The 24,845-nt window shown below is 40.1% G+C and overlaps 1 protein-coding gene across 12 annotated transcripts in view; it reads left to right on the top strand.

Annotated features, from left to right (window-relative positions):
- The window catches only part of LOC118103923 (R3H domain-containing protein 2), a 49,246-nt gene extending 24,510 nt beyond the window's left edge, over nucleotides 1-24,736 (top strand). For 4 of the 12 annotated variants that reach the window (XM_035150986.2, XM_035150981.2, XM_035150996.2 and 1 more), the window contains 19 exons: nucleotides 673-732; nucleotides 1,347-1,487; nucleotides 2,343-2,451; nucleotides 4,845-4,940; nucleotides 5,534-5,583; nucleotides 6,285-6,338; nucleotides 9,143-9,378; nucleotides 10,319-10,494; nucleotides 10,996-11,094; nucleotides 11,939-12,232; nucleotides 16,890-17,025; nucleotides 18,048-18,205; nucleotides 18,659-18,798; nucleotides 19,313-19,410; nucleotides 20,638-20,807; nucleotides 21,047-21,191; nucleotides 22,100-22,194; nucleotides 22,513-22,597; nucleotides 23,145-24,736. In XM_035150986.2, the coding sequence (XP_035006877.1) occupies nucleotides 673-732; nucleotides 1,347-1,487; nucleotides 2,343-2,451; nucleotides 4,845-4,940; nucleotides 5,534-5,583; nucleotides 6,285-6,338; nucleotides 9,143-9,378; nucleotides 10,319-10,494; nucleotides 10,996-11,094; nucleotides 11,939-12,232; nucleotides 16,890-17,025; nucleotides 18,048-18,205; nucleotides 18,659-18,798; nucleotides 19,313-19,410; nucleotides 20,638-20,807; nucleotides 21,047-21,191; nucleotides 22,100-22,194; nucleotides 22,513-22,597; nucleotides 23,145-23,509 (2,707 nt within the window). In that variant the 3' untranslated portion in view covers nucleotides 23,510-24,736. The remainder of the gene's footprint in view (nucleotides 1-672; nucleotides 733-1,346; nucleotides 1,488-2,342; nucleotides 2,452-4,844; nucleotides 4,941-5,533; nucleotides 5,584-6,284; nucleotides 6,339-9,142; nucleotides 9,379-10,318; nucleotides 10,495-10,995; nucleotides 11,095-11,938; nucleotides 12,233-16,889; nucleotides 17,026-18,047; nucleotides 18,206-18,658; nucleotides 18,799-19,312; nucleotides 19,411-20,637; nucleotides 20,808-21,046; nucleotides 21,192-22,099; nucleotides 22,195-22,512; nucleotides 22,598-23,144) is intronic. The other 8 variants (XM_035150998.2, XM_035151002.2, XM_035151016.2 and 5 more) reach the window with 8 other exon arrangements.
- The last annotated feature ends 109 nt before the right edge of the window (nucleotides 24,737-24,845 follow it).

Raw genomic sequence — 24,845 nt, 5'->3', positions numbered from 1 at the left:
CACTTTTGCTCTAACTGCTGCTGAGATGCATTAAACATTTTATCACCAAGTTAGGCAATTAAATAGTAAATTTGTATCCAGTGTCTTCTGTTTGTCCCTTGATTACGTTGCCTATTAGGTAAACAAATAAATGAAATTTCTACAAAATGCTCTTACATCTTTTTCATTGGTCTGCAGTCTGGTAACCTTTTAGTTTTATTGATTGCCGCGCATCTGACGAGCACAATAACTGCCTATTATGGAAACACCTAATTAATCAAAAGAAGCACCAGATAGTGCAGTGTTTAGGAGGAAACATTAACTGCATCATTTTCAAAGTTACGTTTGTCCAACTGTTGTATATAATTGTATATTCCATTAACAGTCAATAGGCGAGGACCCTTGAACTTTCTGTGGTCTAATAATATTATATATAGGATTTTAAAGATAAATCATTTGTGAAGTGTCTCACATTCACGTGAAAACACGTTATTGTAAGAAGGTCAGATAAAAAGACAGCGTGAAAAGGATAGAAACTTTCCTCCATCATATTAGAAGTGATACAACCATTATTAGAAGCATTTATTGCTGTATATTCTACCCTTTGATCTTTGGTTGGTATGCTCACAACACTCAAGTCACTGATCCGCCCCCTCTCTCTCTCTCTCTCTCTTTCCCCCTCTGGCCCAACAGGGATCGAATGATGCTGCTCAAACTAGAACAAGATATCCTGGAGTTCATTAATGACGACAAGTAAGCCACATTCTTCATAACCAGTCGCTTGTATTTAAATTTAGCTGCTCTAAATCCATCCCTTCATATTTATAGAATGCTTTGGTAATGAGATAAGTATGGCAACATGTAGTTGATATTATGGGGCAAGTTTAGGTTAGTATTTCACAGTCGGCCTCTGTGTTACCTTGTAACCAGAATAGTATTACTAGACTCAGATGTTATAATTAGAAACGTGTCTGAAAGCAGTATATCATCATCATCAGCACAATAAATGTATAAGTAGTTCCTTAAGTTTGACATCCTGCTTGTCATACACCTCAACATTTTGAAAAATTATTCTTGTGGGGGAACAAGACAACAGGAGATATTTCAGGGGATGAAAAAGCATACTTACCCCTTTTGAATGTGATTGAAAATATCTAGAAAACAGTTTTGTATGTAAATAGATCTTTATTCAAACAGCCATGAATTGTTCACAGAATCCCTTAAAATGCCGGTCCTTGTATAAAGACAAGATGCACAATCCTCTCTTATATTACTTAAAAGGTTCAAAGAAATGGACACATGATGTTCATAACAGTGCAGTGTTTAGCATATGATACTAACATCTTTGTCTGTCGTGTCCCCTGCAGTAACCAGTATAAGAAGTTTCCACAGATGACGTCTTATCACCGTATGCTGCTGCACCGTGTGGCTGCCTACTTCGGCATGGACCACAATGTGGATCAGACGGGCAAAGCTGTGATCATCAACAAGACCGGCAACACACGCATGTGAGCGAAGCTCCTAAATGTAGTCCACACTTCAGCAGCTACAGCCATAAACCTTTGATAAACTGCTGTGGATTAATGTTTTCTAATCCTCATATACAACCTCCATGAATAGAATGTACTGAAATTACTCAAACATTACAGAAACACAGTATGGTGTATATATAGTTTTCTCCAGTCCAGATGTTAGGATTTTAGTGGTATTAATGTGTATTGCTGTGAAAATTCAATTAAGGCAGCTATGTGAATAATATAAACAACCTCAAGGGAACACACAATAACAAACCCTCATGGATTTAATGTCACTAGAAACGCAGCATGCAACAGAAGAACAGAAGAATCCAACAGCCATACAATGTGTTCATAAATCAATGTAAAAGATTTACCAGTAAATAAATTATTGTGAAAAAGCAAAGCTGTTGTTCACAGAGCAACCAGCCTGTATGACAGTAAATGGTGTGTGCATGCATGCAAACAATGTTTCCTTCATTGGAATAAGTTGAGGTGAGAAAGTAGTCATAATAAATGCAATGTTTCCAAATGTGTAAAATATTCAAATTCATCAGTGTACTTAACAGCAGAGGCTAACCTCAGTCAGTGGCATTTACACAGTGGGTGTGTAGAGGTAACCTACAGTTTAAAGTTGAAAAGTCAATTTGTTTGAGAGAAGACAGAAAGTACTTGTGTTGTTAAGGCATTTACTGGGTTAACAGAAGCCACGTCTACTGCTTTTAAACTCCATTTTAGCTGTAACACTTTTTAACCTTAGTTTTTTATCTAATGTAGTCAAAGGGTAAATCTTGTCTAGTTTTGTTGTAAATTAAAAAACATGCTTGTTCTCAATTCTTTTTTCTACAGCCCTGAGCAAAGGTTCTCTGAACACATCAAGGATGAGCGTAATATGGACTTTCAGAAGAAATTCATCCTGAAGAGAGATGATGCCAGCATGGACAAGGATGATAATCAGGTAGGCTGCACTGTATACCATGTATTGTTTTTTTGATGATTTTTGTGTACGTCCGTTTCATTGTTGGAGATGAAATTAATATTTATTCACTGCTACTACCATGAAATACAAGTCACAAATCATTCATTAATAATTAGTTAAAAAACACAAAAAGCGAAGTCAAAGATCAAATTCACCGATATTATTATTATTACTTTTGTTGTTGTCGTTATTATTATATTGTTTAAACTTTTCATAGATATTTTGATAATACTGTTGCAGCTTATTCATTTAGTAAATATATGATGAGTGGACATCTTGTGCTTACAGTATTCATACTGTTTTTGGTTGTGCTGAATTGCTGATGAGAAATATGTTTAGAATTGGAGATGGCTTGATAACCCTTTTTTTATTTTCAAACGTCAGTAACCCTGACCCCAGGGTTTCCTCATGTATAATAAGCCATTCATATGCAGTCACTTGATTATTTCTCTTAAAATGAAATGCAGTTTACAGTTTGCAAAGGATTTAACATCTTCCTCACTGCTGCTGACTGCTGTTTGCGAGCTACAAAACAGTTTAGCCCTGACATCAGCTTTTTGCGATGATTCCACAAAAATAAATTTAATGGAAGAGGAACTTAATACTTTGCTTGGATTAAGGACATGAGTAGTAGTAGTAGTAGTAGTAAGAGTATTTTCAATTAAGCATCAAAACCCTACATTTTTAACCACATATATGGTTTGATCATCATATGTGTTCCAATCTTCCACATTGATTCTGCTTCTTAAAATATTCCATGCTCTACTGTCTACTGCTGTTTGGATGGTAGGCCGCTGTGACCTCTTGCTGCTTATCTTTACAGCAGGTGTAATAAATTGTGACAAAGGTTTACACAAAGAATAGCGTGCATTAGTTTAGCATAAAGTGGAAAGAAAAAGTGTGTGTACCCGGTAATATCACCTAAAATATGAGAAGTTAAGTCAAACCCAATGGGCCCATTGAGCAAATGACACACAAACTATATTTTTTGTCTTTATTGAATACAACCCTAAAACATTCACACTGCTGATGGGGAAAAAAGTGAATCCTAGGATTTAGTAACTGGTCAAAAACATTATTGGCAGCAAAAACCTGAAACAAGCATTTTCTGTAGTCGCAGATTGGAACTCTACCAAGTTTTAGACAATTCCTCCTCACATAACTACTTCAGCTCACCCTTATTCTTCCCATGTCGAGTGTGAATTACTTTCTGGAGGTCATTCAGCAGCATCGCTACTGGATTAAGGTCTGGGCTGAAATTGGGCCTCTTCAAAAGGTGGATTCGTTGTTTGAAGTGATTCTTTAGTAGATTTACTTTGATGTTCACAGTCATAGTCCTATTGCATCACCCAACTTCGGCTGGTGGATAGCTACCTTGACATTATCCTGTGAGACGGGGGTGGGGAACCTCCAGCCTTCTGGGACCCATGAAGCAATTCAGCCACGATTCATAAATACCCCAAAAAAACAAGTCAGAAGTCCAAAAAAGTCTTATGACAGAAATAAATTCTTGCAATAAATTAAAAATTGCATTAAATTATAGACTGACATGTCCTTCAGGTTAGTCTCTTCTGACTTTATGCCTGTCAGGTCATGGTCAACTTATTATTGCTGAGGAGTATTGTGGCGACTGTCAAGAAAAGAAAATGGGGAATGTCTCATTCCCCAAGGGAAATGGAGAAAAGATACTTCTTATTAAAGAAAATGGAGAGCCAGTGTGCCAACGTTTTGGAGATGTGCTGGGTGTGGTGGAAAAAGGCCAATCTCCATCATCATTACTGCTAGAAACATGAATTGTAAGGACACCAAGAAATGTCCTTGTCTTTCTGTGTGGCCCATGATGAAAGAACAGACAAATACTGACCAACTAGCCATTTTTGTTCGTGGGATAACTGCCGAGTTTGATATGAAAGAGTAATCATTGTCTTTGCAAGCCATGCATGCTGTGGCAATGGAAAGGAGTAAGATACCTTCATAAAATTATTTTTACCCTTGACAATGTTTAACTTAACAGACCCAGACACCAGCAAATCAGCTCTCAATCACGATTTTTCCTTTCACCTACTTCACCTTCCTCCCTTTTTACTCTATACCTAGCACAGTATGTTCTTTCCAAAACAAATGAACCCTAGTTTCATCAGTCCATGAAACAGTTTCAAAGTGCTCAAACATAGGGGCTTCATCCCTTACTCGATCCTCTTTCACCCCCGTCTCCCAATAAAGTTCTTACCCTGGTAACTTCCACCCCTGACTATGGTTAAGACAAATTTATACATAATTGGACAGCATTCAAAAGCGCTCCGTTGACTATTTACTACCACTGTTTTAGATTTTAACCTTTTTTTCCATATAATTGTTTTCCCAAATGTTAGATCCGTGTGCCACTGCAGGACGGGCGGCGTAGCAAGTCAATTGAAGAGCGAGAAGAGGAGTATCAGCGAGTACGAGACAGGATCTTTGCCCGAGAAGTAAGTTTTGAACCTGGGTAGAGTAACAAACACTGGCAAGAACAAATTAACAGGAAATATAAATCAATTGCCTATAATTGGCTGTTTTCTCTTGTGTAGTGAGAGGTCTGTTTGTCTTGATTAGAAAATAATAAAACTAATTGTTTAATGACTGGTGTAGTGGTAGTAATTGTACTTGGTTCCCATTGTTTTGTGCTTGTTAATTAAAGTAATCTTTACTTTTGATTCCTTATCAAATGTAGCAAGTCTGTTTTAAAAGTTTGTTTCAAGAATGATTTGTAGTTAGTTTTATGTTTTAAAGGCATAAAGAGGTAAAACAAGACAATATGGCAAGAACAACCATTTCAGAAAATGTTTCAAAACGTAAAACATTTTTCGACCACAATTAGCTATTCTCTTTTCCTCGTTAGTAATAGTCTTCCGGCCATATTTTAATCTTGCGATTCTCTGCCCCATCCCCCAGCTTTTAAGTGATATGTGTTATCTAATCCTAAAATGCACAATGTCAAACTTGTAAACTTCTGATAGGTTGACTTGCCAAAAATGTTTGTTTAAAGTGCTCCTGGTTGAATGAAGCATTTCATAATGTGCAGGTGTCCTATTTTTTACAGTCTTCTCAAAATGGATACATCAACGACAGCAGGTAAGATGATGCATCCTATTGGAAACTCTTGTGTGCACTACATAAGACTCCATCCTCTGAACCTATCCCCTTACAGCTACTGTTTCCTTGTTAGGTTTTAGATAGAAGAGGTAGAAGGCTACAGACACATAAACTCAAAATACCATATGTTGATTCTGGCTACTTGAGTTTACAAATGTGTGGCAAAGTCCCCTTTGTGTAAAATTTGCTGAATTCCTAAAAGCAACATGTTTTTATTCTTATTTCCAAGAAAATGATCAGCATTCATATGCTAATTTTCTCTCTTATGCCAGATTTTTACATCTAACAATTAAAGAAATGGTTGCTTTGGGCTCAATCTGGCTATAAAGGACACATGGTCTTTGAGAAAGATTTTTTAGGTAGTGGAATTTTTTCTTCCAGTTACCTCGCACAGCAGTTACAGCCAGCCTCCTTCCCTCGGCACCCTTGCCATTAAGGTTGAAAGATTAGTACATAATATGCTGAGAGAGAGAGAAAGAGGAAGCGTGGGCTTTTCAACAGACAGTTCCTGCCTAGAGTGCTTTTTCTATTTCTTTTTTTTTCTCAGGGGTAAAAGTTCTACACTACTGTGCCCACCTCTACCTCCCACCCTTCCTTACCTCACCCACCCTTAAACCCTCTGCTGTTCTCCAATCCAGTCCTGTAACCCCAGCATTTTCTCCCAATGTTAACCCCAACAGACTTTCCACTGAGGGCTACTGCTCTAGCTCTCAAAAGAGGAGGCAGATCTTTAGGTATTGGGGTGCTGCTGACTTTGACTTGTGTGTTGCCATGCCCATTTCTGAGAGTGATTTGGTGATGATAGTGGTGACTTGTGGTGGTTTTTATATCTTTGCTTGGCGTAGTCGGCTGATTGATGGCTATTCCAGCACTGCACCCTGGGGCTTCCCATAGCCCATGCATGGCTGCTTTGTGGTTTCACCGGGGACTGATTGACCTACTTACCCATCCACTGTCAACTACATTATTTATATAAAGTAACTGCATTGCTTTCACAGTAACCTGTTTGTTTTGTGGTTGACTTAGTCTTGTAGTTTTTGTTAACATGTCACCTGTTGCATAGTAGCACAGAAATATTTGTAGGCAGAATCACCTTGAAGTAGAAAAGAACAATTAGAAGCATGAGACTTTGATGACTGTGTGTGTCATGTTTACAAAAGTTATTTGCATTATTTATTGATCTTCTGATAATTTTATCAATTAAGTGATCAATAGAAAATATGAAAAGCCCATCACCATCCGTCCAGAATACCAACTATCATTTATTCTTTCCTTAAATCAAAACCCAAAGAATTTAAGATTTTTATTGTAAATAACAAAGAAAACTGGCAAATAATTAAAAAATTTCAGATGATACCAGTACTATTGTTTTTTTTTTCTCCTTCTCTAAATTAATTTAATATTGAATTACCGACATTAATCAGTTGTTTAATCAGACTGTACTGGAGTACAACAATATATAGAATTTGTTCCCTGCTTCATTATCATTTTAATTTGTGCTGCTTGCAGAATTTTTTTTATCAGAGGTTGACTTTTAATCTAAATTGGCATTAATGATGTATGTATATTTGTTTATGCTTATTTTAGTCTATTTGCATTTAAACTAAAACTGACCTTAATAACCCAAGCCCAGCATTACATTCATAAGTATATCAGGTGTTCACCTTTTACAGAATACATGCTGTTAAACTATGAACACAGTAAAATCACACACTTCTCTGAAATTAACCAAAACAAGAAGCTCTCTAGTGAAACAAGGGTTAATTCAGCATCTATTAAAAGCCTGAGATTGATGGAACCACATAACAACAGCCTAGCTTCTCCTGTTTGTGCATGTGATGGGCAATGCCGTCATGAGGAGAGAGGGGAGATGAAACATCATGTGATGAACAGTCGAATCCCTCCTGTTCCTTCTCCCCACCATCCCGCTCTCATCTTTGTCTGCAGAGTGAAGCGAACAAGTGTGTTCCAGCCTGTACAAAGAATGGCAGAGCACCCAGCCTTCCTTAAAATAGGCTGTGCTGAGAGATGACTCAAAATAGATCCTCCATTAATTACAGTCTCTTTGAAATATTTATCAGCCACAGCCACTCACTATCGCTCGGGTTTTACAACCCTTACCACATCCCTGTTCTTGTCATGGAGATTCCCACAGTCAGCCGTACGTGTTTTGAATTCATTTTACCCTTGTTCTCTCTACACAGACAGACTCCGTTCATGTCCCTCTTCTAGTCCTAAGTGGATGAAAAAATGAAGTATTTACAGCTGCCTTGGTGTTTTTCCCCTCTGCTGTCTCTAGGGCAGAGTTGTGGGTCTGTCTACATCAAATTGAATACCTGAACTACTTCAATTAGCACAGCTGACATATTCTTTTGAGTTTCATCTTTATTTGAATTTGTTATATTCAAGCACATGCACTGTAAGACACCTTCAAGTGGATTAATAATATTCTAAATGCTGACATGTCAATGGCAGACCCAACCATCCACTTGTGATGGAGGGGTTTCCCCCACAGTGGTGGTTACGCTTACAGTGTGATCATTGGTTTTCTTGGCAGCTACCCTTATCCAGGGTGACAGCATCACAACAAAGAGTGTGTATACAGCAATATAGTTTAAAGACTCATGGTGGTGAACCAGTGGTAGCAAGTGGTTATTTTGTAGATAGTGTGTGTGAGTCTGAGTGTTGATGTACATCTGTTCTTAATGTCTGGGTGTTTGTGTACATCTGATATTAATTTACAGGTGTATGTGTGTCTTGTACGTCATTCCTTGTCTTAAATACAATACGTGCATGTGTTACTGTTTATCTGTATTCAACATGTACTCGTTTGTATGCAAGTGCTCATTCTGGATCGTCCTTCACGTGAATGTTGTCTTCAGTCTTCTGTGCGTTGAACTCATGGAAGTTTGTCTCATCTGGTGTCACTGTAAGACCCTCTTACACCTCAGTGTGGCATCTTTTCTCCCTGCATGTGTGTTTTTCTCTGTGGATGGGTTTGTTTGTTTGTGTGTGTGTGTGAATGCGTGTGTGGTTGTATGTTAAAGATTTGGACACAATATTGTATGGTGGTTTGTTGCCTGACTTTTGTATCGTGGTTTCATGAAACTAGACAATATGCATCTGTGTTGAATGCCCCACCCTACAGCCTGTGGAACTGTGTGTTTCCTTTACCTGTTGATGACCCTCTCTCGCTCTTCTGCTTCTTCCCCCCCTTTATCCCTCTCTGTCTTTTTTGGTTCTGCCCCAACCTACATTCCTTTCTCCTTCAACTTTTCCTTTGTGCACATCCTCCCTGTTATTGATATATTTCTCTTCCTACCTTTACACATTTTTCTTTTTCTCCACCTCTGACTTCTTATTTTTCAACTCTTCTCTCTGTAATTCTCACACATCTCTCACCTATCTCCTAACACTTCAACACTCCAATTACCTCACCTCTTTATTTTTTTTTTTATTCCCTTTTCCTGCATCTACCCATTTTACCCTCCATCATTTCATCTCTTTGTCTCTCTCTCCCTCCTCTGTCTTCTCTCAGAGGGAATCGTGAGAGCTCCAGTCGGGCTTCTAGCAGTCGTCAAAGCAGCACAGACAGTGACATGAAGTGCCTGGAGCCACGGCCCTGGAGCAGCACTGACTCAGACAGCTCCAACCGCACCCTCCGGCCACCCGTCACTAAGGCCAGCAGCTTCTCTGGCATATCCATTCTCACCAGAGGGGATAGCCTCGGCAGCAACAAAGGCTCACAGGGAAGCTGCAAAGGCTCTCGATCTGGTGAGGACTGTAGAGACGAGTTAAATCTCTGTAATGAGTGTCATTGAGCCTAGTGTTAGCTTTTCTCTCTAAACAGATTCTTCATGTGAATATGAAGAATCTGTTTCTAGTTTGACCAATCACGTTTGAGCAGGATTTGGTCGACCACAGATATAAACGATCTGCATGGAGAGGAAAAGAAACACCTTAGCTGAAGTGCATCAGCTATTTCCTTTAAATCTGTCTGCATTCATCTGCAGATTGCTGTTAGTAGTCAATGTCAGATGGACCTTTTACCATTCATACCCTCCAAGAAAAGTAGAATCTAAAAATCACATTTGACGAGCTTTATCTGTCAGTCAAATACTCACACTTTCCTCTGCCAGGCTCTCGGAAGTGGCCAGAATTATTTTCTCAAGCTGTTAGATTTCTTTCTGTCTTAATGGAATGCTGTGACACTGGTAACTCTTGGCTGCTTGACATGATGAGAGAGTTCTTGTGTTTTCTGCTGAAGAGATATTCAGAGTCACTTTTGTCTTTGTCACTCATTAGTAATTTATTTCCACTGTGGCAGCAAAATACATTGAGGTTTTATACAACTTCAAATATTATGCAACCCCAACTTTTTCATATTTCACATAGAAATGGAAGAAAGTTATATTTAACTTATTTAACATGTCCTGCAAGTTATAACAATCAGGAGTCATTGGTATCTATAATTAACATGTGGCCCAATACATTTAAACTAGAGACAGACTTTTCCTCTGCTGGGATTTTAGTTTGAGTTTGCCCTCTATTGGTCTGTTGTACATAAGATGGAGAATACAGGGATACTTGCATGCCAATAAATGATTCAAATGGTTTTTATGGGGAGGTGTTTTGGGTTCATCATTTTGCCCAGCGCAGACATTAATGCCACAATTATATCCTGTATCCATCATATTTTTTCTTGCATCACTAGGCCTGTCCCTAGTCAGTCCTGACGTGTGTCCCCCACCCGCAGCCTCCCAGTCCAGTCGTAGCCTGCTTCCCTGCCCATCACAACAGCCACAGCAGCCACAGCCCCAGGTTCAGCCTCAGACTGCCCTGCTGCCCACCCCACAGCAACACCCCATGGGAAACCACATGATCGCTCAGGTAATTACCTCCACTAGCTGTTTTTATCCCAGTGATATTAGGGTTAGGGTTAAAATTTGTTAAAATGTAGACCGTTACTGATGTGTTGACTAATGTGGTGTCTGTTCAACAGCTTTCTTGGTCCTCTGACCACTTTCTCCTTTAATAGTTATTAAATTAAGGCTAAAATCTGGTCATATGTAAGGAGAATGCACTTTTTTGTCACAGTTTTTGACTGTTAATAACATGTCAGCGGTTTGGTTCCTGTCTGGTTTCTCTCTCTGAGTATACTAGATTTGATATTCATTATTTTACTGCTTTTATTTAATAGTCAGACCCTACATTTTATTTCCATTACTGTCCATCTGTTCATTAACAATTTTTCCTCTGTGTTCTAACCCACACCTTTTCAATGTCTTCATTTCTCTTTATTCCCTTCTTTCCTTCTACTCCTTCACGCTGGCTTGCTCATTTCTCTTTATAACTTTTTTATTTCCTCCCTGTTCCTGGTGGCATGCACAGCCGGTGGCATCTCTGCAGCCCTCTCAGCCTGTCTCCTACTCCAGCCCTTCCTGCCCCCAGGTTCTCCTGCCAGTTTCTCCTCCCCAGCAGTACACAATGGTACTGACACCTTGTAGCTTCATCTCTTTATAATAATTCAGTTAAACTCTGCATTACTGACACTCTCACACTTAACTAATGCTGTATACTGCTAAAGACTCTTGCACTCGTCTTACCTGGCTCTTATTCACAAATGTATGAATTGTGTCTTTACTGCTCTCAACCAATCCAGTACTACTTTCTCTCTGCCTGCAGGCTAAGAGACTAAAGTCAGAGCAAGAAAGCCTTTTGTTCATATTCAGGACGATAATGATTTGCATGTATCTTTTTCCATAAAAAAAAATTGTATAACTTCTTTTGTTCTACTGAATTCAACGTGCTTACCAGCGGCCAGCCCGTCTTGTCACTTACCGATAGTGAGTCACCTTAGTGTCCAGTCTGCCCTGAAGAAGTATCACAGATTAGAGGGCGTATTAAAACCTCTTTTCTTGTAAGCACATTGATGGCTCAAGCTCTTGGCAATCAATCACCACCAGCATGAGAGCACATTCGGCACATTTAATGTAGCAGTCTATCGAAACATTTTGTGACATTCTCTTCTCAAACTAATCCATAAAATAATGGATTTTTATCCTAATCGGCCAAACAAGCATGGTTTGCCACATCAGCGGTGATGGTATAGAACCAAACGTTACAGGAACTCTCAGCTATGTTAGGGAATGTTCTACCTTCCTGTCCCCACAGTCGGATGTAAAGACAAAACAAACATCTCATTTTTCTGTTGCTAATGTTCTATGCTAGTAATTACTCTTGATCATTCAGCCTTCAGTTACACCTTAGAGTTACTTATATAGAGGCACCAACTGCAAATGACCACTAATGACATAGTTCCCATTCCTCCCAGGGAGAAGAGCTGGCGCCCCAGTTCACCCAGATGACGCTGAGTCGGCAGGGGTCCAGTGAGAACCCTGAGCCTCAACCTATGTATCAGGCTGCTCCCACGGTGATGTCCCAGCACCCCCCTCCACAGACCGGCTATATCATGGCAACCACAGGCCAGCCTATGCAGCCTCCGTCTGGGTACCAGCCTGCCACTGGACACCCTCATCCTCCACCTCCACCACCCCCCCCATCGCAGCCTGTAATGCAGGCTCCACCGCCCCCACAAGGCTACATGCAGCCCCCTCCACCGCAACAGGTACCGTTCTCAGGCATCCGATGTAGGTTAAAACTAATTTCTCTAATATTTTTCAGTATGTTAAGTTATATAACAGATCTCCTAGAAATTGATACCAGTGAAATATTTTAATACAATTCTTGGACCTCCACATCTGGTAATCACTTGTGTAGAAAATGTCTTCCATTTAGTATTTTATTAACTTGAACATACGACATCGATTTTTTATTCGAGTTCTCACTCTAATAGTAATTATCCCAAAGAAATGACACACACTGTTTTTGCTAATTGTCTCCACATCTCAACAGCAGTAGCAAGTTCATTGAGAAATTTCAACAAATATGTTATGTATCAGAGAAGTCAGTTGCTTCTCCTCTCACGCCGTGCCAGAGACATTATAAGAAACAGTTGGTCATCATGCTCTGGTCGTATTTATATTTTTATTTATCAGACAGTACCATTGGTTAAAAGCTTAATTCAGCTGCCAAGGTGTCAGAAGATGAAACACCTTTGTAGTCTTATCAGTGAATGTATGTAAAAGCACCTTCGTTATAATCAATAATTAAACGTATCACAAATCCAAACAAAAATAATTCACTATAGATTTGCACAATTAAATAATCCTTAATTTGAGATAATGTAGGTCCAATTAGGTGGCATTAGAATTAGACATGTGTGAGGCTACTTTATAAATCCAATAAGTTTGTATTTTTTGCTGTTGTTGAATTTGAAGATTGCCTTGTGCACAATGAGAATCGAAAAACTTAGTTAGGTTCAATTATTAACTAGGTTCAATTATCCAAATCTTATTGTGATGTGTTGTAATAATTGAAAATGGCGTAGTAGCCCACAGCCTATTGTTATATTAGGCTACATAATGTTTCAGAAATATCAAATAGCCATTCTCCTGACAATCTTTTCTTGTTCTAGTCATTTCCTGTTATCAAACTGGCTCTGGCTCTTTTTATATTTTGCCACTGTAGATGATCATGTTCCTAACACCCCATATTAAGTAGCTGTTAAGATTGGTTGATGAAAGGGAGTGTGATCATCTCCGCACCTTGTTAACATACAGATACAGAGAGATGATGCTTGATTGATTCCCTTTATGTAACACAGAGTCAGTGATATGACTCTTTATTATAGTTTTCTATTACAGGATCTTAACTGCAACAATAACAGTCTTTCTAGGTCCCTTGTCATAAGATATCTGACAAACACATCACAGCTTAACAACAGACATTATGTTTTCTGCTGCTGCTTCTGTTACATAATATGGACTGGCAATTACTGCTAAACAGTGTTGCACCGTTTTCCTGGGAGTTTTAGTTTTCATGGTACAAGGAAATATAAGAGTTGTAATTGACCAAGGCACAGTTAATACAGTTTCTATCTCCAGCTGTGTCACATCGGAACCTGTGTTCTTGTACCAAGTGTCAATAAATGCAAAATAAGAGCCCCATTTAAAACACAGGACAATTGAAAATGCAACACTATCGACGCAACATTATTGCCGTCTGTCTCTCCTCTTTAATAACTTTTATGCTTATTTTAAGGGAAGGCTATTTCTGTTTCTATTTCATTGTAATTCGATAAGACATTTCCTAGAACAAACCATGTAAGTTAGGTCTAATTACAGGAAATGTTGAAATTTCCATGAAGAAACTGATCCACTTGAACCCCAAATATGTATGAGTCAAACTTAAGGATTAGGTTACACCATTTTATCACAATTACTCAAAAGTGTACTAAAGAGCAACGGTCTCTTTAACTATAACTAGTATCGGGAATCTCCAGGAATCATTTTAGGAAATTCGGGAGAAAATGATGGACCCGTAAAATAACATGTTAAATTATCCACAACATATGCCACTGATATCATGAATTAAGGATATACATTTCGTGGAAAATGGAATCATTCAGACAGATCGAGGCTTGACATTCCTATGTTGTGATTCCGGTGAAGCAGCAAGATTCAGCCAGTGGGAGAGTTTGGTCCTCGCACTCCCAGCGCTGTGCGTCGCCTTCGCAAGCCTGGTCTCAGTCATCCAGCCTGTCACATTCTTCCGATTGCAGAGGCGGTGACAATAATGAGTTCTCTCACTCTCTGTCACTCACACACTTCCTTCTCTCCCTTAGGCCTTTGCTTAAATCCATAAAGGAGTTATTATAATTCATTTGAGGAGAGAGAACTAAATTGACCTGGCCATTAAACGCCCCATGGGAGACACTCTGTGCTATAATGTAGCTCTGTGGCTAAGCTGTAATAGTCTAGTCTGTTTAGTAGAGTTTTTTTAATAGCTGAAGTCACTCTTTTTTTAATTGGTAATGGTGTTGTGTCTATGTGAAGGGAATCTGCGGTCTATAATATGTCATTAAAGCATCAATTAGAGCATTTAAATTACAAGTGAAATGCACTGTAGCAAGACCAGACTGAGACTTTCATGGTAGATGTAATGGATAATTGAGGGCATAGGCGTCGTTAGGTCTGGGCGTCCGAGGCTGCAGGCCCAGTTGTTTTATGAAAAGCCCTGGTCATTCTGGTCATGCATGAAATCATTGAAAATACTATTATAAGTAGCTTCTGTGTCCAGTGTGTATCATGCAAGCAGCTGATTTGCATCACATAACTTGGCACATGAGAGAGAGAGAGAGAGAGAGAGAGAGAGAGAGAGAGAGAGAGAGAGAGAGAGAGAGAGAGAGAGAGAGAGAGAGAGCGCCCGCCAGCCAGCTACTTATGTTATTGTTGACATCTGGTGGTAACCACTGAGGTCAGATGTGAAGGCTGTGGATATAAGGAGCTTCTTCAAAGAGAGAGAGGATGAAGGCAGCCGAGCGCAGGTGAGGTTAGAGGAGGTGGAGGAAAAGTTATCTCCTGTTGCCGTAGCAGCAGATGAGTCAGGATGTGAGAACAGGCTTAGGGTGGGGAAGAGGAGAGCTCTTCAGCTTGCTAACCTTGCTCAGTGGTTCTCCAACATTTTCAGCAAAAGACCTACCATTTATCAAACCAGTATATTCCATGAACAGCTGTATATATTATAGTTATTATATTTATTTAAGTAATGAATAAGGCTGATTCCAAGGCACACCAGTGAGTCGTAGAAGAGACACAGTTTAAAGGGATACCAGAAAGAGAGAGATACAACTTGAAAGAGCAACAGGAGCACAAAGAAGAAGGGATGGGGCTGGACGGCTGGATTTTTTTTCTGGTTTATGCTCAGGACCCAATGTTTCAAGAACCTAACAGCGCCACAGAATGTAGGTTCACTGAAGTCAGATGCACATTTAAAGTACCCAATAATTGCAGCGCTTCTATGTTCCCCTTACCTAGTGTGATTTTACACTTTTGAGATCGTCCTGTTCTGTAAAGGTACCATTCTCTATGCTTTTATGTTGTAGTTCGTTGTGACCTCTATAGACAGTGGATTTTAGGGCCTTTTTATCACCCTACACACTTTTCAGCATTATCCTCACTCTTAGATCTCCATACCAAACAGAACAGGCTGGGAAAGGAATATGTGCTCTGCGTTGGTCAATGTGTGGGTTGTCCACAGTGTAACAGGAGTGGAAATATTGACACCGCTACCGCCGCTGAGATGGGCTGAATGTTGTCATGTATGCAAATGAAGGTGGAGGCAGAACATATCGATCTTCTTCACAATCAACTTATTCAGTTTGTCTGTTTGATGTCGTGTTTGGAAATTCTGTGTGCTGCATTTAGTCGTGTTGTGTAAGACACAGTTTGTTCCAACTACAACACTCAACACTTGTGCCTCTAACTGCTGTAAAATATATTTTCTTTAACGCTCTTGTCTTTGTGTATTGTTGTTGAATACTGATAAGGAAGCATAGAGTTATTGGAGGCATTGTTTTAACACTGCAATAATATTTAATGTCCACAATGAATCACAATTACTATATAAAAGAGGTGGCTCAGAGTGATGAACCCCCAGCTTAATGTTTTGGTCTGATGGTACAATACTTAACTGCTTTTATTCAGTCTCATTTTAATTTTGTTGTCATTTTTGATCGCTCCCGTTCTCATTAAAAAGCTCTAAGAACTGATGGGAGAACCTATAAACCAGCACCAAGCAGCAGACAAAGTCACTGACTAGCTGGTGGATATGTGCTTGGCATTGAGTTGCTGCAGAGCCAGATATTTAGCACAGGAGTTAGTAGTGACCAACCAATATTATGTTCATGTTGCAGTTCAAGTTGTGTTTGACAGCCAGTCGACCAAAGAATGGAAATAAAATGGCGAAGTTATAAAAAAATATTTTTGCGCTGTATTTTGCACAAACTTGCAATCTGTCCCTTAGTTGCATTTCAAAGACTGAATAGTTATCAACATTTTCAGTGTGTAAATGATCACAATATGATTTTCATAAAAAGCAATATACCATTTTACTTAGTCTGGTCCTATTCGTAGATTGTGGAAATTGGTTGCAAATCACTACAATTGTATTAGAAATTGATATTGAAGAGTAACATTCAACATAATACACAACAAACATAATAACAATGAAAATGTGAGGTATTGTGTCGGCAGTAAAAATGGAGAATAGGTGGAGAAATATTGGAAAAGAGGTCCCCAGTGTTTTCTCTGAACCACATGGTTTTAGCTATGTCTGTGCGATTCACCTTTTTAAACCGTTATTTTTGTGTTGCTTCCCTTCAGATACAGGTGGCATACTATCCTCCTGGTCAGTATCCCAGCTCAGGCCAGCAGTACCGTGTGCCCCAGCCCATGTCTCACCAGGTGTCTTATCCTGCCCAGCGCACACAACCTATGCCTCAGCCCACACAGCAGTCAGGTCAGTGCATTATACTGTGTTTTACATATGTTCAAATCTGCACCGTCATAAACTATATCTATAAAGTTGTATGGATACATTGGTTGTATTGGATTACCACTGATATACAGTGTCAGTGTTTCCTCTACATTGTTTTAAAATTAAAATCATGAATTATTCAGACTTTTATGGTGTCAGTAAAAAAAAAAAAACCTGCTGAATCATACACTGTTTGAAGTCTACAAGGTGAAAGGTTGATTCTAAACAACCTTGGTCTTGCATTGTTCTGCCAAGTCAAATATGCTCTGCCCAAAATAGAGGTCTTACCTATTTTTCCTGGTAAAACCTTGACAGATTTATCCGACAGACTTTCAGTCAGGCCATGTGGAGGTTTGCTGTTTGTTTATACAGTAGGTGACAGGTAGAAATTTGTTGACAACCTAAATGGACTCTGGCTCACAGTGGAGGCCTGCCAAAACCACATGGATCATGAACATTGCGTCAGTGGGACCTTGCATCAGTTCAATGTTGCTGCCTTGGTATTTTTAATGATGATTTATGCTTAAAAACTTGAACAGAGTGAAATAAGCCCCTTCTGAATTGAAATAATGAACTCTCTTCCGCTCCCTTTGTTTGAGTTGTGATTGTTGAAACATAATGGATGTGCAGCCTGTTGGGGTGCCGAGTATCTATACAAATAATTCTGTATTCTATTATCATTCATTTTTAAAATGCTATTAAAAATTCCTTTATGTAAAAGTGATATTGTGTGTACCATATTTACCAAAGCAAAGCTCGCCCAGATTAGTTTTTTCTTTGTCTTCCAGTTCCAGCCTTAATTTGATCCTTTGGGCAAGGATTAGCCCTCTCACAATAAGTGGAGTCGATTCTTCTTCTCTCCTGCTGTACATACATTTTCCCCTCAAAGGCAAAAGCTCAGCAGCTGTTTTCTCTACTAAGTCCAATCTATCCTCTTTGTATACTCTACTCCGTTTTCAACATCCATCCTAAATCTTCTTCTCTTTTTTGTCTGTTGTCCTCAGGTATCCAGACGATGATGCCCAGCCAGCAGCCGAGCTACCAGAGCATGATGGGTGTGCAGCAGCCCCAAAACCCTGGTCTGCTCAATTCCCAGAGGGCAGGCATGGGAGGACAAATGCAAAGCATAATGGTCCAGTACCCACAGATGCCATCATATCAGGTATGGATTATATAAGTCCCACATAGGGTTTAACTTGTAATGTTGTAAATATTTCTCAAAAACATGCCAACTTTTCTGTGAGCTTTGTCCGCTGGGCTGAAAATTTCCGCCCCACAGCTGTTAATACAAACAAGAAGATTGTTACCAGGTTCAACAGCTCCATCTGGTGCACATTGACATCATTTTATATTGAAGAGTCAAAGTTAACTGACCTCAAAAATGTGTTGCTTTGATAATTTATCTTCCTAATTTGTTACTTTCGTACAGTAGTAATATCTGGTGGGAAAAAAGTCAATAACTTTTCCAGATAAAATAAAATCTGAAAATTACATCATCATGACACTAATGTTAATCCCTCTTTGATTCTTCCTCATAACTTTATTATTTTCCAGGACTGACGCAAACCACCAATTCAAATCTGTTTTCTCCTTTGACCCTTTACCATTTACCCAGGTGCCTGTGGGAAATGAAAATCAGCAGGTGGTGCAGCAGCAGTACCAGCAGCAGGTGATGGTACCAGTCAGCCAGTCTGTGCAGGGGCCCATGCCTGTCTACTACAGTGTTATCACACCCACACAGCAGAATAGCACAAGGTATATACCAATATATCATATTTGTACAAAAGAGTTGTGAACGGTATTGAAATATTTTAAATTATATCAAGCCTTCTGTGGAAAAGCGTTGCATGCATTAAATATAAGAATGTAATCAGACACTTTGATGACTAAAGCAGTTAAAGTAGCAGTCATGGTGAAGTTGTACTGGAGCGTTCCCTCATAACGATTTAGTTTTTCTTGTTATCTTTATGAGCAAGCAGTGAAGCTTGAACATTGGTATTTTGTTTCATTCATTCAAAATGAATCAGCAAAATTCTGTATAGAAGCTCATGAGTTCTGCCAGGAATGTAGTTTTTATTTTACTTTAAGTGTGTTTGCATCCTTTAGACCAACATGGTTGCTAACGAAAACCGTAAAGCTTATACCTCAGAGCTCATATTGTTCTTACTAATGAAGACTGAACATTGACACTTCAGACAATTCAAGTTTTGGTTTATTAAGATATCGCTGTAATTATTTTCTCCCCGTTTTGTGTGCGTCTGTCCTCAAGCCCGTCGGTGGGTTATCTGCAGCCCAGCAATGAACAGTATCAAATCACACAGTCACCATCCCCCTGCAACCCCCAGCAGTTGCAGCAGCAATATTCAGGTGAGGCCCACAGTACCATCAAGTGGTCATGGCATGATGACCTTTATGTAAATCAATTGTCATTACTCTGTCAAAACAAATACCTCTTGTATTTATCATATAATGGATTATCTTATGTCTTGTAATGTTCTTTAAAACTCAAGGTTAAGACCACTGCACAGATGTTGTTGCTTTTTACAGATGTGATATATGGACAGTATGTAGCATTGTTGTTGTCTTATCGAGCGCTTTACACTACAAGACACATTCTTCCATTGATAAGCACATTCATACAGCACTAATATATGCATTTTTTTGTCTGGGACAATTCGCGGTTCAGTATCTTGCCCGAGGGCACTTTGACATGCAGACTGGAGGAGCTGTTGTTAATACCTAGAAACCCTATATCACTAATAGTGGAATCAGGTGAAGGGTTTTTAGGCTGAAGTTCACAGAGAGGCACACGTTTCACTTGTTAAATATTTAAACTAATGTCCCCGAAAGGGTTGCGTGTGAAGAAATAAAGTTCTTTCACTCGGCCTTAAGTAAATAGATCGAATTGACCATCACATCATCCTTTCAAACACTGCCACGCTATTTATTTAGGTGTATCAGTTTTTTAAAGAGGTTTTTGATTAGTCAGTCACTCGGCCCAGCAATAAATAAGACCTGTCTATGTTAGACATTTATCTTAAAATTACAATTCAGTCTCTTGTTTTCAAGCTGTCTCCTGCCCTCACGCTTAATTCAACAACAGATTTCAGCTTAGGGTCTTGAATTTTACATGATGTTGTCAGCAGCTTATTTTACATGGCGAGAATAATGAATGTATTTCGCCCTCTAGCTTCTGAAAGCTTTTATACTGTCAGGCAAATGAGATGGTAATCTTCTACCAGGAAATTCATTACCACGGTTCTTTATATTACAGGTTGTCTGTAAATCGTTCAAGAGGGTCCGTTTCTCAAGTATCTGGTCTTAAAGAGTTTAGAATTTGAATTTAAAATGCACTTTTTTTATAGTTCAGCTGTAGAACCCATAATACTCACCACTGTGATTGATCTTCTATAATTCTAAAATATTTTGTCTTTGAAAACAAAAAAGAAAAGTGAGGCTCAGAGCTTAACTTGGTGAAACTGAAGCTTTTGTTTGGCTCGGGCAGATCAGTTTTGTTAAAAGTCCTTAGACACTGAAAATAGCATAAACCACCTGATTAGTTGCATGTCTGTCTCTCTTTGTTTGCTTCTTCAGGAGTTCCCCCTCCTGGGCCTGGGGTGATGGTCATGCAGCTCAGCGTCCCCAATGGACCACAGCCTTCCCAGAATCCTCCGCTGGTTCAGTGGAACCCATGCAAGTACTACAGCATAGAGCAGAGACCCAGCAAGCCAGGAGAGCTCTACAAACCTGACAACACTCCACAGGTGCGTATTCGGAAAATGTTATGAATTCAAACTGCAAACCCATACATCCTTGCATTAATTTGTGCGTTCATTATTTGCCAATCCACCCCCTAGTGGCCATCTGTAATAATGCTTATTTTAAGTCTGCAGGTTGGAGTAAAGTTATTTAGAGCTGAAAAGGTTATCGTTCGATCGAGAACACAATGCTCACGTGTCTCTGTTTTTTATATTGTGTTTTCTATTTTTCTCTTTGTATCCAGGCCAGTACCCAGCTGACAAGTCCCCTGGCCTCCCCCACTCAGTCGCCCACCCCATCTCCCTCCGGCAGTGTCAGCAGTGTCTGTCCAGGCCTTGGACCATTACCCCTCATTACCCAGTTTCCCCGGCCAGGAGGACCAGCCCAAGGTACAGTTGACTGAGAAGAGTGAAGGTTCAAATACATGTATGCTGAAACATTATACACAGATACAACAATATGTCAGTAAAAACCCTGCAACAAACATTTCAGCAGATACAGAGACCAAGAATGAGGAAAGTGCATGTAAATGCTTCGATGTATCCTTGATCATGGTGATCATCTCACCTACAGACAAGTGACAAAGTGAGGTCAAAAATAGCACGAGCAAAAAAAACGCTCGCTGTTTGGTCTGATTTTCAGGCTATTGAACCAGGGCTGTTTAGTTTTTCTCATCATCTCCATTTGATGATCCCATATGAATTCCAGAGATATATCTTTTAATACAGATTAATGAGAGAAGGATTTGTTCAAATAAACCACCTGAGTGTTTTTAAACTCCTGCTCTTTCACCCACTGAACCTTGTCAGGTGACTTTGGCCTTAAGCCACTCTGACATCGTATCATCTTACCACAGCTGGTTCACGTGACTGGCACCACGCATCCCGCTCGAACCTCTGGCTCCCACACATGGCTTCCCCTCGTCCCTGCCCTCTCACCTATATTTACATTCTGAACCACAATACCTGATAAATACACAGTCTATCTTTCTTTAGGCAGAGATCCCTGTAAATCACACAATGCTCTTCTTTTAAACTCCAGAATGGTAAAATATTATAGTAGTGAGCTGCATTCCACCAATTTCTAGTGATTCTTTGCTAGTTCTGTCTTTGAACTCTCCTTAATTGTGTTGAAATATAATCATAATCTTATGAAAACTTTGTCAAGTAAAGGAATTCTCAAATAATCCATCATCTGTGACTGTTGTGTGTTAATGTATTCATCTATATAACACAGTTTTATTGCTGCCCTCTTCACCTCAGCATTGATTTTAACTTGTTTTGATTTAATTTTTTAGGTGACGGGCGCTACTCTCTGTTGGGGCAGCCTCTCCAGTACAGCCTTTGTCCGCCTGGCCTCATACATGGCCAGTCCTCCTACAGCTCCCATCAGGTCAGTACTGACAGGCCTTTGTACTGGATCCAACTGAAATGTTGTGATATTTACTGTTCCCGATATTTCTGATATTTAAAAAAATAAATACCGGGCATTCATTTTATGTATGATAATGGTCATGTTTGATTATGCTTCTATTGACCAGGTGTTTCAAGTATATGTTGCTTTTGTAGTATTTTGTTACTGTCGTTGTCTGCAGTTACCAAATACCGTGTTACCAGAGGATTCCACTGGTTGCTTATATCCCCATCTAGTGTCCTGTTCTGTTACTGCATCATAATATAAAGGTCTCACAATAACTGTCACTGTGTTCAGGGCCAAGGAGTAATGAAACACGGGTCACGAGGAAAAAAACAAACACTCAAATCTGCATCTACAGATCTCGGCACCACTGATGTTGGTGAGTTGACGTTGCACAATCACAGATCATCATATTCTCCACAAGAAACCTTAAGTTGTTTTTTTTACAGGTGTTGTTGTAAACTCTCACACATGGTGTTGTTCAGGTGTACGTTTGAGTCTGTACTGGGGGACATACCTCGTGGCTCGTCTGGATCCCTTTTATTCAGCCTTAGTTTTTTTTGTGTGTGTTGTTTTCCTCACAAATTCCTCCATCTGGTGTGGATGCCATTAAATAAACATTGGGTCGTTGTGAGTACACTGACTTTTGCTTGTAGCACTGCATTCAGATGCTGCTCAACAGCCTTTGTAAATACGCCAAATTAGATTTCCTTTCGGAGCATCCTGCTGGCCTCGGGGGCTGCGCACACCGTAATTCCCCTAAGCGCTGCACATTGCAAAAAGTGTTTAGCTGAAACAGATGAGCCGCCGCACTGAGCATGTCTCTGAAAACAGGTGCCTCGAGTCTCTAAAGATGCGGCTCGTGCAGTCGCGCCTGCCAACATCTAATGTCTCTCACTGACTCTCCCCGCTTCTCCTCTGTCCAGTGGTGAGTCGAGTACTCGAGGTAACGGACCTGCCGGAGGGGATTTCACGCCCAGAGGCTGAAAAGCTCTTCAACCAGCTGTCAATGTGCGGTGCCAAGATCCAGTGGCTGAAGGAGCCCCAGGGAGGCCGCGGAGGAGCGGGGGGCTGCGGCCCCTGTCCCGGCGCAGGGCCTTCCAGTATGGGAGCGAAGTGCGACGGCCACGACCCAGCTCACCTCTACACAGTAGTGGCAGTGTTTCCCAGCACCATGGCCGCCCAGAGTGCTTCCTTCAAACTCAACAACAGCGGGGCCAGCCTCTTCAAACTGAGGGCCGCCAAAAAGAACTATGACCTGCGCGTGCTGGAGAGAGCCAGTTCTCAGTGAAAGAAAACGAGAGGGGGAGGAGAGAAAGAAAGTGACAGAGACAGAAAGAAAGAGAGACTCTTGGTGGATTGGTGGAAAAGGAAGGAGGACTGAGGGGGACTGCTCTTAGTGTACAATTCAAAAGCGAGAAAAGAAAAAAAAACTTGAGTTAAATTTATAAAAGGGAAGAAGGTGTGAATCAGGAGGTGGCTGGTGATCGGTTGCAATTATGATTTTGTCGTTTGTTTTTATTCATTGTTTTTGTTTTGTATTTATATAGCAGAAGAGCACACAAGACACGTGAGCATGTGTTTCACTGTTGCCGTGGAATGTGTGCTGCCATTATACAATAACATGCAATCTCGCACACACACACACACACACACACACACACACACACACACACACACACACACACATCATCCCAGGAGACAAACACAGGCAACAGGGTCACGTAGCACATAACAAAAACACACTGGACAGTCGACCTCAGTCAAACCTTTTCCTCCTCTTCCTCCTCACCCCCTCTGCTCTCCAACCCTTCGTCCTTTTTCTGCCTCCACTTTCTCTCCTCCCTTCACTCTCCGTCACCCAGCCGTCTGCTAATCTCACATATTTATACATTTTTCATACGCACAGTTGCGCGCTCTCTCGCTCTCTCTCTCACTCTCTCTTGGCCCTCCCTCGCCGCTGCTCCCTCTTTTCTTGCCATGTGTCATATCTCCGCTCCTCTGTCCCTCTCATGTACGCTCTGCTCTCTCTCCTCTCTTGCTTTCTGTTTGCCTTACTGCTGTTGTGGGTTTCTGTATTGCGCTGTTTTTTGTTTTTTTTCTGAGATTTTTTTTCCTTTTTTGGGGTTCAATATATTTATATAAGTGATGTAAGGAATAAAAGAAATCTATATATTCAGTGATTTTTTTCTTTCTTTTCCTGAGTGACAAAAGTTTAGGCCTTCCTTTTATCCTTTACTCCTCTCCTCCTCTTCATCCCCTTATTCTCCTCTTCGGCCCTCTACCTCACTTCCTCTGTCCTCTATCCCACATCCTCCTCCTCCTCCTCCCCCCCCCTCGCTCCACCCCGACGCCCCACTGTGTTTGCGTTTTTTTGTTGACAGCTGTGCAGAACGTATCAGAAGAAGTAGTGTAAGTGCACAATGATTGCATATGTCTACTGTAAATTTTATTTAATCTGTTATTTTTTGTTTGTTTTTAAAAATATAAAAGTCGAGAAAAAATCTATCAAAACATCCTCCGTGTCCCGTGCTTCATTGTTTGTCTTTTACTGAAAACCAATCTGAAGGCTGAGCCACAGACGCCAGCTTCACCTTGGATTCTCTTATTTGCAAATACAAACTCAA

The sequence above is a fragment of the Hippoglossus stenolepis genome, chromosome 3, assembly GCF_022539355.2.
Source record: "Hippoglossus stenolepis isolate QCI-W04-F060 chromosome 3, HSTE1.2, whole genome shotgun sequence".
Lineage (NCBI taxonomy): Eukaryota > Metazoa > Chordata > Actinopteri > Pleuronectiformes > Pleuronectidae > Hippoglossus > Hippoglossus stenolepis.
The sequence above is the reverse complement of the archived record's forward strand: the minus strand, read 5'-3'. Positions and strand labels throughout refer to the sequence as shown.